The sequence below is a fragment of the Arctopsyche grandis genome, chromosome 2 (genome assembly GCF_051622035.1).
Source record: "Arctopsyche grandis isolate Sample6627 chromosome 2, ASM5162203v2, whole genome shotgun sequence".
Taxonomy (NCBI): Eukaryota; Metazoa; Arthropoda; class Insecta; order Trichoptera; family Hydropsychidae; genus Arctopsyche; species Arctopsyche grandis.
In genome coordinates this window covers 17903785-17923584 of record NC_135356.1, presented here as the reverse complement: position 1 = coordinate 17923584, position 19800 = coordinate 17903785, and the positions used below count along the sequence as shown (strand labels likewise).

Genomic DNA, 19800 nt, shown 5'->3' with positions numbered 1-19800 from the left:
TCCTAGCGAAAACATTCGCATCGAACAATATATATGAACACTTTTTCTTTTGTTATTATTCGTATTACATCGTACGTCCTTTTGTTGGAAGCGGTCTAGCTTAGGTACACATGTATGTATGTCGAATCGAAACGACTAATTATAGAACGGCGAGCGTTATCTCAGACAGACAGAAACACAGACATACAGACGGAATAGCGAAATTATATGCATGATATGATGATATGATATGAAATATTATTCAAGGCCAATTAATTATACAAACATCGATCTTCAAACATTATAATCATCATAGGTGACATCTATTTCAGCATCTCACCAAACTATGAGATGCTGTAAACTCAAATTATGCGAAAAATAGAAAACGATTGCCAATATTTTAGAACCGTTTCCAATGAAATCAGATAAATCGGTAAACTCTGAAAGGAAACGATCGACCATGGAGTCACAAATTCAAGGTCTAGCAACCAGCAACAAATCCAGAGACAGAAACCGTGACCACACAATCTAAAGCATTACATACTAACCACCGATCTGTGTTGATGGTTAAAATTTTTAAAATAAATAGCACGACTTTGGAATATATTATACAATAGACACTCCCGTCTGAAGATGATTAATTGGATTCAACACACATTTTAATCGTTAAATTGGCCATCTTGTTAGCGTTTATAATTACTTTTCCCACCAGTATTTAAAGATGAGGCTTCGCCGAAATTTTCCTCGAGGGTGCGAGAAATGGGGGGGGGGAGGGGCACGTCATAATCGAACTCGAGAGTGTTCCCTCCTCTCCGCTGGTAAACTAGCGTCGAACTCGAATTTATCAAAAGCGAACGAACAAAGGCACTATTGGCGCGAGTTCGCCGTAGCGAATCCAGTCGATTTGTCTCTTGGCGCGAAAAATGAGCCTCACTTCCGGTCGCCGATGCGGTGCAATTCTCGATTTCGCGTGCGAGCGAACGCTATCCGAAACAAAAACAATAATACGGGTGGGTGGAAGTGAGGTGGTGCAACGACAATCACTTCCGGTGTATTGATTTCGACATACGTGTCCGGGTTTACGGCACGTACGGATTTAACAAAAACTCATAAGCGTTGATCGATTTACATATGTCAAACAAACATTCATGCGTGGTTCTTTTTTGCACGTTTTTTAAAACTATTTTGAAATAACTCGGTTTGAAAAAACGGAGACACATACTCGTACATACATACACACATAAACGAACATCGCAAATTTTGTTTACTTGAAAACATTTCAAATATTAATACAAGAAGTAGTCATCATACATACAATGGTTTTCGGGGGTTTTCTGTGACCCTTTTTAACATTTAAAATCTTGGAAAAACTGTTCTTGAAGGTTATTCACCTATTTTTGAAGTATTAAAAATGGAATAGTTTTTAGAATAAATAAAATACAGTAGCAGTGCGTTATTTTTTCTAAATGGAAAATGTAAATCTTAAATGTTGGCTTATTGACTGCCGAAAAATATACAATTGCCAATTATATACAATCCTAATCATCACCTACAGTCGCTCACCATCCACTGCTGGATGAAAGCCCCTCCAATACGCTTCCACTCGTTTCTGTTTTGCGCAACTTTCATCCATCTCACAACCCACGTTTTCCTAATTTAGTCTACCCATCTTCCCTGCAATCTTCCTTTTACCTTTTTGCGTTCTCTCGGGTACCATTCTAGCACTTCCTAATAATCATCGATAAATATAAATTAGACTCTTTGATGATCATCCATCAAAAAACAGGTTGTCAAGAATATTTAGAAATTATCTACATACACATATATTTTAATGTAATGTCATACATACATATGTATATACTCGTATTATTTTTATAACTACATTACAGTAACTTTTATTGAAACCGGTTGTCACGGATTTTGCATGAAACTGTGATCTTCCAACAATCTTGCAACGTAATTTTCAAAATGCAATCGTTAACTCGAAGCAGTATAAATGTGAGACTATTCGCCTATTCGAGGCAATATATGGTATTTTGCAACATTCCTGCAGCGGCACTTTGAGCTGACTTCAGCTCCAGAAATTCCGTATGAATCGCCTCGGTAATGAGCTCCATCCGCTCGAAAACGCTCCTCAAGTGATGATAATAATACTAAAAAAAATGCTAATTACCCGAGAGCATTTCCTCTCGCGCCGCTTGCATCTTCCAGAGATGCTCAAATAAGTGCACCTGAATATACCTACTATAAGTATGTACATATGTATGCACTAAATTTTTAATTCAAGCTAAGCGAGTTGAATGTGCTCGTTTTAGATAATCGTTTTCTGTAATACATTATATGTATGTATGTACATATGTATCTGTAAGAATTTCACAAATCTTTTACCATTTTATCGAGGAGAATAAGAGGACTGTTTTATTTTTAAATAACAAAAATTATCTTGCAAATAATCGAAATAATCGAATCGGTGTCTAAAAATGCGTGACGATTAAGTGGTTAATCCTACTTTCCCCTGTCCAGCCGTGTTAGTCTGTTAAGTACGTAAGTCAGCTAGATCGCGTGCTATTGAAACTATATCGTTTTCGAACCGACGATGACTCAAGAAGCGACCGTTGATGCTTACTCCTGCTGCATTCCATTCCAAGTTCCTGAAAACTCCCCCAATTACCGCATTGGATAGCTTGCCTTTGCCTCACTCCGTTTCCTATGCTGAATCTAAATCTCTTAGTATCCGAACATGTCTAAGATTATATAAGTGTTACGCTTCAAAATCGGATTCTTCAGATTGTATATGGTGGGCGTAAAGAGCATAAATTCACCAACGATATCTGGCGTATCTCATTTTCGAGATGAAATCTCAATCTACATACATAGACAGGTGATACAGCGGATTTGACTTTACGTTTAAGCCGGAATGTCCGTTCCGCGGTCACATACATATGTATGTATGTATTATACATAGGTGTGGGTAACACGTTCCCACCCTAAGCCGCGATAATTTAATCGTCAGCAGGTTATTTCGAAGTTTGTGCCGTCGTAATTGACGGCGTCCGATGGCGTCCTCCGATAGCGATAAAAGATTGGTCAAATTAGCATTTGGCGTCCGTCCTTAATTAGCGTGCACATCAAGATAGGAACGCATGCGCGCCGATTGACTCGTTAACTTGGACCCTTTTTGCACTTTACCATTTATTTTCAGTTCGTTTTGTTTTGTACGGTTTACTTTTTGCTATGGAGATGGACAGCGGCGAGTTGCCCGTCGGTCAAGACCGGATCGGTTGGATGAACGACTTCATCAATTTCACAGAAATTGATCGATACAGCCAATTTGTCGATACCTTTTTCCATTAAGCAGTGTACAAGCTAATTTAATATTGTTATGATGAAATTAGAAGCTGACATATGTGTCGTAAAAGCACTTGCAAATTCCAATCTTATACATAATAATAATTGTCTGATGCGTGCATGCGTGCGTGCGTGTGCGCAAAGTACTCGCTGTTAACACCATGCTCTCTTTCTCCCCTTGGAATCGTATATCGTAGAAAGAGACGAAGCTTGGTGAGTGTTTACGAAGTACTCACTCATCATGCTTCGTCTCTCTTTCTCCCCTGGGAATCATATATCGCGGAAAGAGACGCGGCATATCACTTCGTTCAATATGATCGCCCAACAAAAACAAAAGGGTTTTTCAAAAAAAATGATTAAATTTAAAATTATTAATTCCACTGATCCGGATTGCAATATTTCACCGAATGCACAATTATATTCACACAGGCAACTATTTTATTTATAACAAGCTAACATGTGCATACATATGTACATACAATTTTTTTCTGTTTTTATCCCACATCCTTACTTACGTGAATGTAAGCGGGATAAAAGATAACTAAGTATGACGTTACTGCGTCCCTTTGTATCCTGCTCGCGCACTGCAAAGAAAGGCTATGCAACAATAAATGAAAGTGAAAAAAGTGAGAGGAGTTGCGAAGGGACGGTAGAAAGACGTGTTTGGATAATTAGCTGTCATGGCTTCAATCTGATACAATTTTTAATGATTAAACTCCTCTAGCTTCATGTCGGAGACATTAACTTACTTCAATGTTAGCTGACTCCCGTATGTTAGCCAGCAGCATATATCAGTGATGCGACCAATTTTATGGTGTGATTTGCTGCTGGCCCGAACAAGGTCGAACGTTTTTTATCAGAGTTTCATTGAAACGGTTCCATCAAATTGGCAACCCTATCCTATTTCTCGCGAAATTCGAGTTCACAGCATCTCGAATTCGCCGAATTATAAAATACTGCAAATTTGTTCAAAAATGTCTCGCAAATATCCATTTTTCAGCATCTCAAAGTTCAGCGATTTATAAACAAAAATGCAAATTTACCATTTTTGGATAAATTTTGACAAAATATGTCAAAATTTATCCATAGATATCTCTATGATGTCCTGTAAAATTACTCCATAGATTGTTTATGGAGTGTTTGTAATTGGAAGGTGCATTGGGGCTTATATGTCAGGACTTCCTGGTATATGTACATATAATGTATGTAAATGTCGGTATGATATATCAAAGCAACCTGAAGAGTGAAAGTGGTTCAAAATCAGATCACAATTTCTGACGGGCAGAAATGTTATTGAAATAATAGACTGAAGCTAATTGAAAGTTTGTATAAGTAGAATGCGTTTCTCCCAAAATCGTAGTATTTTAAACTGATTAATAATACTACTATGTATATATGTAATTGTTGATTATACTAGTTTGTCCATAGATGACGCTTTTATATTTCACAGGCATAATAATAGCTGTATGTTTAAAAAAAAATAATTGGGCAAGGAGGAGCATTGGGTTTACCTGCAGGCCATTCTTGTATCATGTACATATAAATGAATATAAATTTTTTGTTCGATGTATGAAATGTTATACCATAAATTCAAAATGTAAGCAGTAAAAAGCTACAGTAAAATTGAAAGACGATGTTAATTGTGTATGTGTGGAAAAAATATGCTTACAGGTAAATTGCAACTGCGCGGAAAATTAATTCTCTCATCTTCACTGCAACCTGAAAAGTTAAATATAATATTTAAAATTAACATTCATGTATTATAAAATAAAGTCGCATAGCAAAACAGTGTGAAAATTTACCAGGTGTACATATGCTGTCTTCGTAGCAATAGCTTTTAATGCCTTTGCTAATCAACTCCTTCAATATATTTATGCATTTAAAAAGATTGCACATTATTTAAAAAACAATGACATTTATTTACATATGACTCGATTTAAAAATATGTTAATTATTTTCAAAATTTAAATTCACTTTATAGAAAAACAAATGAATTTATTTTTCACACGCGAAAAAAGTTTCGAAACTGTTATATGAATGTATGTATGTCTGTGATTAAAATTATATTTAAAACCCGTACCGAATTCACTTTGTATCACAAGACGTAGCCAAAAGTCACTACTAACCGATGCGAATGATGATATATCTAAACAAAATACGCGGATGCTGCTTACGAAATACGGATTCGAATAAAATTATGTATGTATGTATTGTACATATTTATAGTCCACATTTCGACTAATTTTCTTGAAAATTCATTCGCGAACTATCTAATTGTATTTATTATGTTTTTGATCACACAATTTTTGACTAGTGTAAAGCTCGACCGTTCTTCGTCGACTAAATTTGAATAAAAATAAACAAGTGAATTATATTTTTGTATAATTCAAATGAATGTGCATGCATTTGACTACTTCTTAAGTAATAAATTCATTAAATTGAAACGTCTTTCGTGTTTTGAACTACTATGTATGTAATTGCAATAATATTTGCTTTAATTGGATTGGGCCTCTGAATATTGATTATGTGTATGTTGGTGTTACAATCGAAGTTTATTTTCAGTTGTAATATAATCCAACTGGCGTTTTAGGTCGTTCATATTCGAATACAATTCAACTAGTAAATTATATCTCTAAAGCGCCAATACACTTTCAACAATGTGGGCCAGTTGTAATATAACGTTGACAGCTCCGATGTATTCACGAATGCTTTAGAATTAAATAATGCGTTAATAAGCTAGGTATTACGAATAAAGGTAATGAGTAACATGTTGCGATAACTCTGAGAATGTGTTCAAAACAAAAATGTGACTTTCCAACTCAATTTACTAGTCGGGTGACGATTTCACAAAAACCTAGCCTCTCCATCTAGCCTGATACCTACTTATACATAGTTGAACTGTATTTTCAGTTTTAATATATTTTGACAAGTTGGAACGTAATTCGCACATGAATCGACTTACGTAGGTTAGACGAAATATATTCCAAAAGCATAATATGTATGTATATTATAACTGAAAATACATTTCAACTACAACGGCAGTTGGTACCAGGTTAGATGGAATATATCCAACTAGTCAAAATACATATATCACAACAAGATACACTTTAATTGTAACATTGGCATCGATAAAATCACAAGTCATCAAACGGCTTTTTTGAAAAACGACGATTTTTAGCACCTTAACTTCATAACACTATAATTATCATTCATGCGTCAAGTTTTTCGATTCTTCGTGACATACCCAACTACATATATTATATAATATAATACATACGTAGTTTATCTAAGATTTTAACACTCTGTACCTAACTTCCGCATCAATACGTCATTAAGACATAAGACATTGATCAAAACCTTACATCTTACTTACTTTCAATAGTAATACCATCCTTGCACTACATGTATGTATGTACTGTGACAAATAAAGTAAAAATGCAATCCAACAGCCATCTTAACATAAACATGAAATTAATAGTCGCTGACCTTTTTGAGCCTCGATGATTATCACTCCCGCTATTTATTACACACCTGCTCGAAACGTTTCAGCTAATTATAATATAATGAATCTCTCCTCCCAGTAAAAATATAGCATGACTAATCGCAAGGCCTTCTCGATTTTCACTCGAAGTCCACTCCCCCATCGTTTAGAACGAGAAAGAGAGAGAGAGCACCCGACGCTCGAAGGGTTAATGGAGCGTGTATAAATGATATCACACGTCGTGCGAGGGCTGGAGATGTGCTCATAAAGACATGATAATTTGTGACAAGTCAGTCGTCAACCGAGGTTCTACTACCCGATAATAAATACCCGCTAGAACGAATTGATTTATCGCCGAAGTCATATTTACCAAAAGGTTTTTCTTTGGCATATATGTACATATGTACATAGACTTTTTTTCACCGAAAATTGTATGTTTGTCTTTCAGATTGCGCAGCGAGAGCCATGGCGGAGCCTGGTGTCCCAAAGAACAAGTGACGACAGACAGCGATGAGTGGCTACAGGTCGATCTTGGTCGGGTGGCTCTAGTGACCGGAAGTGGAACTCAAGGTCGATTTGGAAACGGTCAAGGGCAAGAATTTGCAGAAGCTTACCTTCTGGAATATTGGAGACCTCGTCTCAGCAAATGGCAACGCTACAGAGATACGGCAGGCGAAGAGGTCAGTCTTCATATATTCACTTACATACATACATACATATGTAATTCGAGTTGTCCCATTAATTATATAATATATTAGAGATTATGATTGATGGAAGAAAGATTATATGATTTTTCTAGGGGCCGTAGATAATCACACAAAGTTATTTATATCCATGACGAATGATATGTGTGTATGTATGACAAGGAAGAGGAAATGAGACGATGCTTTTAGAATTGTGGTTTCTAACCTTTTTTAACTCGCGAAAACCTCGACGGCACATTTAGTATAAAAAATGTTTGTAATTCCATTAATTGCTAATATTTCAAACGACTTCGTGACAAACTACACAAATCATTTGAACGTACTTACATATGTACATATAATTAGTATGAACTTAAATTTAATTAAATAACAACGAAGATTTGTCGATTTTTAAAAATCGGTTTTGAACATTTTGTTTTGGCTATTCGAAAATTGGGAAACCTATATAAAACTTGGATTTATTTTATTTATAAACATTCGTTTATCAATATTTTGAAAATTTTATTTTCAAATGAATTAATGAATATTTTTTTAATGAATGAATCAAATTTTATTTCAAATGAAATGAAATAAAAATTAGTGATTTTTAACGATATCATTAAATACATATACTCAACAGTTTTTTTTTTATATAGTTCATTAAACTTTGTTATATTTGTCAGTGCTTGATTTTTTTTTATTTGAATATTCGAATTTTTAGAATTCTTTGATATATTTTTACATTTATAGATTTTTTTGATATATTAGTACATGTATGTAAATCGGTTTTTGTATGAATTCTTATACCAAAAAATTAATTAAAAATGAATATAAAACAAATATGTATAGGAAAACGTCCCATGAAACGATTATCAAAATAGATAGATAAACATACATATGTACATAATTCCATAGCTCATAGCTCTATCTCGACTCAATTCTCGCCTAGCTAAAATGGTTTGTCTTAACTTATATTTAAAAGAACTTAGTATACGTATGTATATTGTTACAATCGAAGTGTATTTTCAGTTTTAATATATTCCAACTGGCGTTTTTTTAGGTAATTCATATTCGAATACAAATCAACTAGTAATTGTAACTATAAAAGCGCAAATACATTTTCAAAAATGTACGCCAGTTGTATGTAATATCTTTGACAGTTCTGATGTTTTTACTAATGCTTAGAATTCTATAACTTGCAAAGTATTACGACTTTTCAACTCAACTTTCTGGTCGACTGACTTTTTCACGAAATCGTATTAATGATATGAATCAACTTGGGTTAGACAGAATATGTATATTCCAACTAGTCAAAATATATTACAACTAAATATATGTACACTTCATCTATACTAATTGGTACCAGGCTAGACGCAATATATTTCAACTAGTCAAAATATATTACGACTGGAAGATACACTTGAACTGTAACATATACATATGTACATATGTATATGTATATCTAATGGTTCTCATCTACAAACTAGCTAACATATCGCAAATATTATAAATAATAGATTGTGAAAATATATATGGTGATAATGTGTCATGATAAGATTTAGGCTAGGGATTAGTGCACCATTTTTCATTTCTTAGAAAACCATGCTTGCTTTAAACACAATGGAACAGTCTATTGTTATTTCCAATTGCACCGATCCCTAGCTTAAATTTGGTCATGAAATTAAATTCTACAAAAAATCTAAGAGATCATTTTTATTAAAATTGAGGTAAAATAAATGATTATATGTATTATAGAAAAAAGCTCATTAGTTGAACTAACTAAAAAAATGTATGGAAAATAGCTTGATAATGCATTGCATTCTACATGTATATTTATAATATTAAAAATTATCAATTTGATATTAGAAATATATTTATTTATTTATTTTATTTTTTCATTTAATTTACACCAAGAAGGCCTAACAGGTAAACCCAATGCACCTTCCTGGCCAAAGACAATTATATAAACATATATGTATACCATCCATATATACACAAATTCTTACACGTATACACAAATACAGATACATACATTCATAAATATAAAAATACACATATATACATATACATACATACACACCTACATATATATATATACATACACACATACATATACATATATACATATACATACACACATATATATACATATATACATATACATACATATATACATATACATATACATACATATATATATATATATATATATATATATATATATATATATATATATATATATATATATATATACATATATATATACATATACACACATATACATATATATATATACCCACACATATATACATACATATACATACATACACATATACATATACATATACACATACATTACATACATCCATAAACATACAAACATTATACATGCATATACACATAAACACATCAATACACATAAATAAAGATAAATTACTCATATATATATATATACATATATATATATATATAAATAAAAAATAGCATACATATATAAATATAGATAAAACCAACATACATACACATTATGCTAAATAATAACATTACAAAATGAAAACAACATGTGTAAATATGTATGTAGCTAGAAGTCATTTAAAATATGCTGCCTGACAGAACTGTATGATGAAGTAAAAACATCAAGGCTCCCAGAAAGCAGGTTAAATAGTCGAATGGCTCTTGAAAGGGGTGAGTCATCAAGCACATTAGTCCTGGCCCGAATAGGTAGGAATAGAGTTCTGGAGCGAGATTCTCTCAGTTTCTCAGGTACTCTAAGTTTAAGATTACACAGAACTTCAGGAAGATGATATTCACCCCTTAGAATTTTTAGAAAAAGCTTACCAAGATGATTGTTTCTACGTGAAGCTAAGGAGTCAAAGCCCAAGGAGCCCATGACAAACTTACTAGGAAATAAGTAGGGATAGCGCCCAAACTCTCTCATGTAGAGATAGCGAAGAAATTTTCTTTGCACCCTCTCTAACATTAGCGTGTACCTTAAATGATTAGGACTCCATATGGCCGAACCAGATTCAAGCAAACTGCGCACCAATGTAGTATACAGTAAACGCGTCACTCTGGTGCTATTAAAGGCGCGTGAGTTTCTGATGACGAAGCCTAAAGTTTTTGTAGCCCTATTGCACACATCTTGGATATGAGAATTAAAATTCCAGATATTTGAAAAAGTAATTCCCAAATCCTTGATATGTGTGTGACGGGCAAGAATAGAGCCATCAATATTGTAACCAAATTCAATTGATGATCGAGATCTGGAAAAAGAGACAATGTGACACTTTTCAACGCTTATCGGAAGACAATTTGAGTGTGACCAAATAACGAGTGAATCTAAATCGCTCTGTAGCAGTAGAGCATCGGAAGAAGATTCAACGCACCTAAAAAGTTTTAGATCATCTGCATATAATAAGAAGTTGCAGTTGTGGAATATTTCCCTAATATCATTAACAAATAAAATGAATAGTAAGGGGCCAAGATTAGAACCCTGTGGAACACCAGAGCAGGTTGGGTATTCAACAGAAGAATAAATTCCATATTTTACAAACTGACGTCGATCCTTGAGATAATTTGTGAATAACTGAGAGAGACCATATGAGAAGCCATAACCAATTAGTTTATTGATAAGGATGGAGTGATTTACTTTGTCGAAAGCCTTTTCGAAATCCGTGTAAACAGTATCTGTTTGAATATTAGCATCCAAGGAACCTGTTACAAAACCAGAAAATGACAACAAATTTGTGGTCGTTGAACGTTGTGGACGAAATCCATGTTGCTGATCAATAATCATACTCTGGCAATGATTGAAAATATACCTATGAAGTATAATTTCAAAAAGTTTTGCAGAAGAGGATATTATAGCAACCGGGCGATAGTTTCTAATGGAATACTTATCACCTTTTTTATGGATCGGAGTTACTTTCGAACACTTCCATGATACAGGAAAAACTGAAGTCTTCAGCATTAGATTAAAAATAAAAATCAATGGAGGCGAGAGTCCAGGCTCACTACCCTTTAAAATGAAATCTGGAATGAAATCTGGTCCAAAAGATTTAATATTTTTAATTTTACCAAAACCGTAGCGTAAATCAGATAAATGGAACTTGTCAACAGACAATAATGGAAACATGGAGGAATCTAAACTAGGGGAAGTCATAACAGTAGTCGAATCAAAAACCGAATGAAAATAGTTAGCAAAGGCATTTGCGATGCTGTCATGACCAATAAAGTCCTCATCCATATCGTGCATTTTCGTAAGTTTTGAATCTATAATTCGTTTGCTGTTGATGAAGCTCCAAAAATTTTTCGGATTCTGAGCAATTGAATTTTCACAATTAGTAATGTATTCCTCGTAAGCGGAAGTCGAGATCCGCTTAATTATTAATATTAATTATATATAATTAAGAGATATTAATCTTCAGCAAAACAAGCACAACTTTATATTCACTCAAATAACCAAATCATTGTTCCTGTCAATAGATATGTCAATAGAAATAATTCGAACAGACTTCACATGCAGGAAACTCGCGATTAAAATAAATCAAAACCATTCGATTTGTATTGAAATTAAACGACCACATTTTCACGTTATTTACATATGGATTTTAATAAAGTTAAGCTGCACTAATAGATAATGATAATAAAATAAACTCAACCCGTTAACCATTTTGGTAGGCTGGGCTACTCGTTATTATTATTCATGTGCGACGTGTACACAATAACCGCATCAATCGAAGCGTTTTACGATCCAATCGCACTCGTGTATTATGATGCAGATACATATGTATGAGCATACGGTCATGTTGTATAATACATTGTATGTACTTAGTTTTATATAATTTGCACTCGTACTATCCCTTTGAGGGTCGCATGCAACTGTGCTTTGGAGTGATCGTTTTTTTTGCGCAATTTTGGTACTTAAAATTAAACTCGCAAATCCAATTTGTTTGAGGCGAGCTTTTCATATTTGCGAATTGGAAAAATGTTTCACCATGTATGTACATATGTACACACGTGCATATGACGAGACGAAAGGTGTATACATCGCCACTATGAATTTCATAGTATAATTTGCATGGTGTATGCAGACCTAACGTCAGACCTCATATCGATTATACTTCTCAATCATTTAACTTCGTGTTCTTGTTTAACTTTTAACGATGAATAATAGTAAAAACATATAGAGTTTTGTATGTGCAATAAAAGCTCTGGTAGATCAAATCTGTACCGTTGCGTCTCTTCGCAGACCTCACCCCCCAGTAACGTTTTCTTTGTATTGATACAGGTTTGACAGTGATTGATAGCCGTGATTCTTATATTTGAAGAAATGTTCGAGAAACTTGTCGAAATAATACGATCCTAATAATTAGCAATGAAATAAAGACACACCTATAACAGCTCGCGTCCCGTGCCGTACTTTTTAGTGTGTTCTTAGTAAGAACTTCTTACCAATATCGCCAAAGAAAGAGCGACTATTGAACATTTTTATATACAATATTTTATTTATCGCTACTCTTGATATTTTCTAATACATACATATATGTATTATTCTCCAAAAAAATACATATATTAAATGCTTATTTTTTTAGTGAAAATATTATATTTTTACTATGGTGTCATTACAGGTTGCCCCAAAGCCATACCCATAGTTAAACTTTTTCATAAAAAAAAGGAATTCTATTAAAATAGTATCTATTTTGGTTGCCAATTTTGGTGAGGCACCGTTTCAAAAATGATATCAGATAAACTGTTAAACTCTGATAGGAAACGATCGATTCGGAGTCACAAATATCCAAATCGGACCAGCAGCACTGCAGAAATACTCAGAGTAAATTCTTCTAGGTCAAACTAGGGCTCGAACCCGAGACCTCTCATTGCTTATCACTAACGTAATCATATAGCTAATTAGTTTGGATAGTTTCCGTGAAATTTTACCTGTTATATCATACTCTCTAGTTCAATTATTTCAAAAAATAAAGTAATAAACAACAAACATATACGTACATATGTAGTTATTTTCTAATCGTTTTGATAGATTTTTCGCAATATGGAACTATTAGATTATTCATTTTTAATTATGGAACTATTAGTTTATTTCCCAAGGGAACGGTATTTCTCTCGGTGGCCCTGAATGTACATATACATACATATGTATGTATATATTTTTATGCGATAGGGATTTTTGCTTATAGCCGGTCATTATAATGTTTTTTCTTAATATGAAGATTGTAAAAATTGATACTTAATTTTCATTAAAAATTGAAACGTAAATTACGTGATTGTTTATAGCAGTCGGAAAACTCGTATAAATGTTTGCATACTCGTATAATATATATATATATATATATATATATATATATATATATATATATATATATATATATATATATATATATATATATATGTATATGTATGTATATTTTAAAGGCTAACGTAAAAAATAAAAAAGCAAGACATCGCATTACATACATCATTGCATTTATTCGGTATCGTTACGTGCGGGGTTGAATTCCAGTGGAAAAATTGTTTATGCAAAATGACTTTACAAGAACTCATAAAAATGCAAAACTTTCGCGAAACGCGAATCCGCACAAGTTCCCCCCCTTCCACAAACGAGATCAAAAACAAGATTTATTCGAGTAGACGCGACGGACTGTAAATAGTATTTGCAAAAGTCGCAATATTTACATTGAAATTCTGTTAAAACAACACTTCATTTTATATTACATACGATATTTAATGCGTACTCTCAGTGAGCCAGTTCTATTCACCCTTTCTTTCAAAGCTATTTATTTAAAACTATTACAAACATGAAAGTTTTACTCTTGTGCAGTGGACAGTAATGAAAAACTTCTGAATTTGGTCCAGATTTTAGCTGAGTATTCAGTATTTTGGGTCTATTTGATATAAATTGGCTGTTCCCATATATGTATGTACAAATTGCTAGAAATTTTACGAATTATGAATAGTTGAAATTCGCCTGCGAAATTTGCCTCCACCTGATGGAGACTGAGACCGTTACCTAGATTGTATATACAAATGTATATATATACATTTATACAAGATTATATACATATATACAAGATTATATACATATATACAAGATTATATACATATATACAAGATTATATACATATATACAAGATTATGTAATATACATACAGTACACATTATATTGTATGTATATTACACATATTAAGTCATACAATTTGGTATAACTTCCACAGTGTATACAAACAAACGGTTATTTTTTGAACTGCGGACGTACATGGAAATTTATTTGCTGAAAATAATAAAAATGAAAAATTCGCAACCGCGTCCCGCTAACCTGTCGGCAGCGTGAAGCTGGAAAATGGCAAAGAGCGCACCGCACTGTTAATGAATACTGGGGGGGTTGTTGATGGTATGAGAGATCAAAACAGTCGCTTGCAAACTTTTTTTATGAACTTCAAAAAAAATTGTGATTATTTCATAACGTTTATATACTAAATCTTTCATGTTATTTCATAACATTTATACAATCGAACACATATGTATGTACACGCCTTTACAGATTATAGAAAATGCGATTTATGACGAATATCATCCACAGTGTTGCTTTGGAGAAATTTTTGCCGCATTTTTTTATACAAATTGGTGAACCTTAAGACGCTTAAGAACCTTAAGACTTTGATAGGAAACGAACAACCTGGAGTTACATACAAACCAAGGTCTAGCCAGCAGCTACTAGTGGGATTAGAACCGTGGCTACTCTGCTCGAAAGCATAATATGCTGACCACGTATCGACGCTTCTGGTTATTTGAACCACTATTCCACGCTGCTGGCTGATTTGAATATAATATATACTATATTAACTTTTAAAAGCTTTTAATTACATATACTAAAAGCATCGTCTACGCTTATTAAAAATTCTAAATGCGCCGCGAGCAAAACTTCTTATTTGAAGTGATAGTATTTAAAATAATTTATTTAAACGGTAGTCTTTATGTACATACATACATATATCTTGCAAAATTATCAACTTTTGTATTACGTATGTATGTACATATTTATAATTTCATATGTACCTATACAATATCTATGTACATATATATATATATATATATATATATATATATATACATATATATATATATATATATATATATATATATATATATATATATATATATATATATATATATATATATATATATATATATATATATATATATATATATATATATATATATATATATATAATACGTAAATAGTTGATGTAACTATCGACTAAACTAAAGACCAGATAACTATTAGTTGCGTAATTTATTATTTATCTTTTTTTTCTGGATTATTTAAAATTTTCCTTTCTAGTTTGATTGCTCTCTTAAAATTGACATCTTCTCAACTTCAAACGTCTACTCTATTTCTTTCACTCGTATAGTTTTCTTGCCCAAATCTATTCGAAAAAAATCGATTGACTTAGAGTCATAAATATCCAAATTTAGCCATCAGCACCGCAAAAATGCTCCAAATGATACAACGTATGTTTCTTTTCAATCGAGGTCCAATCTGGGATCGATTCCAAGACTTATCAGTAGCCAGCAATATATGTACGTTAACCATATGCTGCTGGTTTTTTTGACTTATTTACTCGCGTACACAGTCAATTTTAAAAAAAATGCGCCGCCGCCAAAAACTGTATCTGCGGTCGTTCAACAAATTATGAAGCAATAAAAATTCGAATCGCCTCGTTTGCAAGCCGGCCAAAAGGACGGGTGTGGGATGATTGCAAAGGGATGAGAAGGGCGGTGGTGGTGTGTGTAAATGGCAATATGCTAATGTGGCCGCACATCGGCGAGCTAATATTTGTCGGACGTGAAGTGGCCTCATGGCCGGCGGCCATGTGGTATAAATCATGACCACATGGCCACTTGGCTGCCGTCACGATTTCGTACAGAGTCCGTCGCGTGCACATGCGCGATTAATTAATTCGCGCTAATGCGATTAAACCGCCATTACAAATAAACACACTGCTTGATATATACATACATACATGTGTACACGGTGGGGTAAATCAATAAATAAACGCGGTTTTTGCGTAAAAATAGCAGCCTTCCGTGCTTGTTGATCGCGCTCCCATTGCCATGACTAGTCACCGGACCTAGAAGGTGCCGCGTATTGTTCAAAGGTTGTAAATGCATTGTTAAATGTTTGCCGAACCTTTTTTACAAAGGATTTACAACAATGGAACAATGGATAGCACTGTGACTATCCTACCTCTAGTCATGACAAGTGGATATGAGTCAATTTCACACTGTTTACGTACGATACTAAAATCGATTGAAATCTCTTGATTTTTGTTTAATCGTGCAATTTATCGATAATCGAGCTGTTATATTTAAAAGTGGCTTAAGTCCACTTTTCTTCATTTCGAGAATTATTTCGCAAACCATTAAATATAATGTTTTGCGTTTAGCAATATTTAAAAATACTTGTGGCCTGAAATACGTTTATTCTGCTTTAAATAGATTCTGGACATATCAAATTAAAAACCAGCGGCATAAACTAGTTTTTTTTATATATATATATATATATATATATATATATATATATATATATATATATATATATATATATATATATATATATATATATATTTTAACTAAGATCAGTCTTCGTCTTTTATTAGTTTGTTAAAAACCAGCAGAATAAACCAGTGGTTAGCATATAATGCTTTGAACAGAGTGGTCACGGGTTCAAATCCTACTGGTTTCTGCTGGCCAGACCTTGGATTGGATTTGTGACTCCAGGTCGATCGCTTCCTATCAGAGTTTACCAATTTATCTGATTTTCATTGAAACGGTTCCAACAAATTGGCAACCTTACCTATTTTCTCGTAAATCTTGACTTTTCAGCAATATCGAATTTCGCTGTGTGGGTGTTAATTCATATATATGTATTTATTTTGTATAATACTTGTATCAAATGTACAATATTTCTGGCCAGAAAGGTGCATTGGGGTTACCTGATAGGCCTTCCTGGTATAGATTAAAAAAATAATAATAATAAAAATAAAAATAAAAAGTGACAACAATTTGAGAATTATGTACATAAGTAAAACTGAAATAGTGTTTTTGGAAGTAAAAATTGGACTTGCGCTATTTTAAAATATAATGGCTTAATTGATGCAGCACAATTATTAGCTAAATATGGTTTGGTATAAGGATTCCAATACCGGTACTACCGGTTGTACAAAAAAGACTATCGGTAGTACCGTATTATAATAAATTTATTTTTATGACATTTGATTTGTTTTGAATTTTGAAAAAAAAAGTTGTATTGGCTAGATTGTATGAACACTCATCATCCTTTTTTATCTAACATTCAATGGAACTTCAAAGTGTATCATAACTTTAAATCAATAAATATGCCGAAAATATCGTAATTCCACTTTAGATTATTTCCGAATACATACATAATATATTGATTTATCTGCATATATTAGTCAATTGACAATTATGTAAAACATTCCTTCCACGCAAAAATTCTCCAAAATGAGAAGCCTAAAAATCTCGCTCATCGGTAATTCGCGCTGTGTATATAGAAAGACTCGACACATCTTATTTAAGTGTTGAAATAATTCATGATTAAACAACAGTAGGTATGTTAACATTTTATTGGTAATTAATTAAACTTTATTGCATAAATTGCTTCAATAAATCAATAACTGTGGGAAAGATTTTTTTCGGTAATACTCGTAGTGACAAATGTCGGTATTTTTAGAATCCCTAATTTGGTATGCATCGATTATAATCAAACCGGGTTCTCCAAAAAGTGTAAGAGAGACAAATAGTTCATCGTTGAATATCGCTGTAGTTTCTACCAAGCATCGACAGGTTGTTTATAAATCATGCTTACGCATTTTTAAATTATATATAGGAATCTAAAAAGTGGTAAACTGGGAAATTTAGTCGTCCCAGAAAGTATGTTCAAGACACCGAAACACGAGACTTAGCCCTATCCTTACGGATGACCGCTATATAAGTCATGCGCAAAATTCCAGTATCGCAAATGGCGTGACTCACTGTGTAAACAAACTACTTCAGGCATGATTTACTATTTAAATAAATACTTCAGGTGTCAATTGGCATAGCTGGTCATTTAACAACGGTGTCAATCCCGCTTAGATAAATCGAGACGTATTTGAATTACAATTTTAATTAAGAAAATACTCAAATCGTGAATTTTTAATCGTAAACTGTCATAGGCATGATTTGGCATGAGACCGTTATAGAAATGTAATGAAAAATACGTGATGTTTGTAAATGTCTGATAGATATTTTTCAAGTAAATAAAATTGATCATTTAGAATCAAAATAAATATCGTGTTGTACTTATAATATTATATACCATGTATAAGTTGAAATAAAACCTCTTGTAGTCCTAAAAGGATGTCATTTCTATGGGGGAATCCCCTCATCGGATATAGTAGCCTACAAATACATATATATGTATTTATGTACATATATATGTATGTATGTACTTAACTACATGTAATATATATTTTCGTCGAGTTTTCGCCCAAGTTTTTTCGATCGGTAGAGCAAAATATTATTTTACAGTAACAACCCGTGTTGAATTATTCATGAACGACCCATAGAGAGAGCGAGAGCATAATGACGTCATCATCCCGTAGCTAGAATGGTACACTTTTCGAATGTTTAAGACAATGTACAAAACGATAGATATATTTATACTTTGTATATATGTATGTACATATATAATACATACAGAATGGTCTTATCTTCTTCATCACATTAGAAAATAAGTTTGTGTGTATACGGCGGAGGCCAAGAAATATGTACCTGTATTTACATATCTATAAGACAAAAATAAGAGTAAATGATACATTTTCATTTGTTCTCATTTAAATTTATTTACAAAGAACTCTAAATTTCGTTAAAATCTACCGATTTCAAACTTTTCCAGGATATTTTTAGACGTCAGTCACGTATTATGAAATATCTTTTAGCTTTCAGCACGTCATATTGTGCCAATATTGACTCGGCGATCTGTATTGTATATGTGACCTCATTTTGCCTTGACCAAAGCTTAACCAAAACAAGTCTGAATGTGCCAATACGTGCACTGCTGTATCGTATGGATAGAAGTAGTTTTTCCAGGCACTGCTGTGTCGGACTGTTACCGTACAATGCTGGATAATATAAATAGACCTTAATCTTCAAATTTATACATTCAAAGAAAATCACACTGTAATTATCAGGTAGTATTTTCGTTTTGTTTAGAACAAATATATACAT

At 32.9% G+C, this 19800-nt stretch overlaps 1 protein-coding gene across 1 annotated transcript in view; it reads left to right on the top strand.

Moving 5' to 3' along the window:
- LOC143922301 (discoidin domain-containing receptor 2-like) overlaps nucleotides 1–19800 on the top strand; it is a 116732-nt gene that overhangs the window by 46915 nt on the left and 50017 nt on the right. The window contains exon 4 of the mRNA XM_077445527.1: nucleotides 7257–7488. Within this exon, the coding sequence (XP_077301653.1) occupies nucleotides 7257–7488 (232 nt within the window). The remainder of the gene's footprint in view (nucleotides 1–7256; nucleotides 7489–19800) is intronic.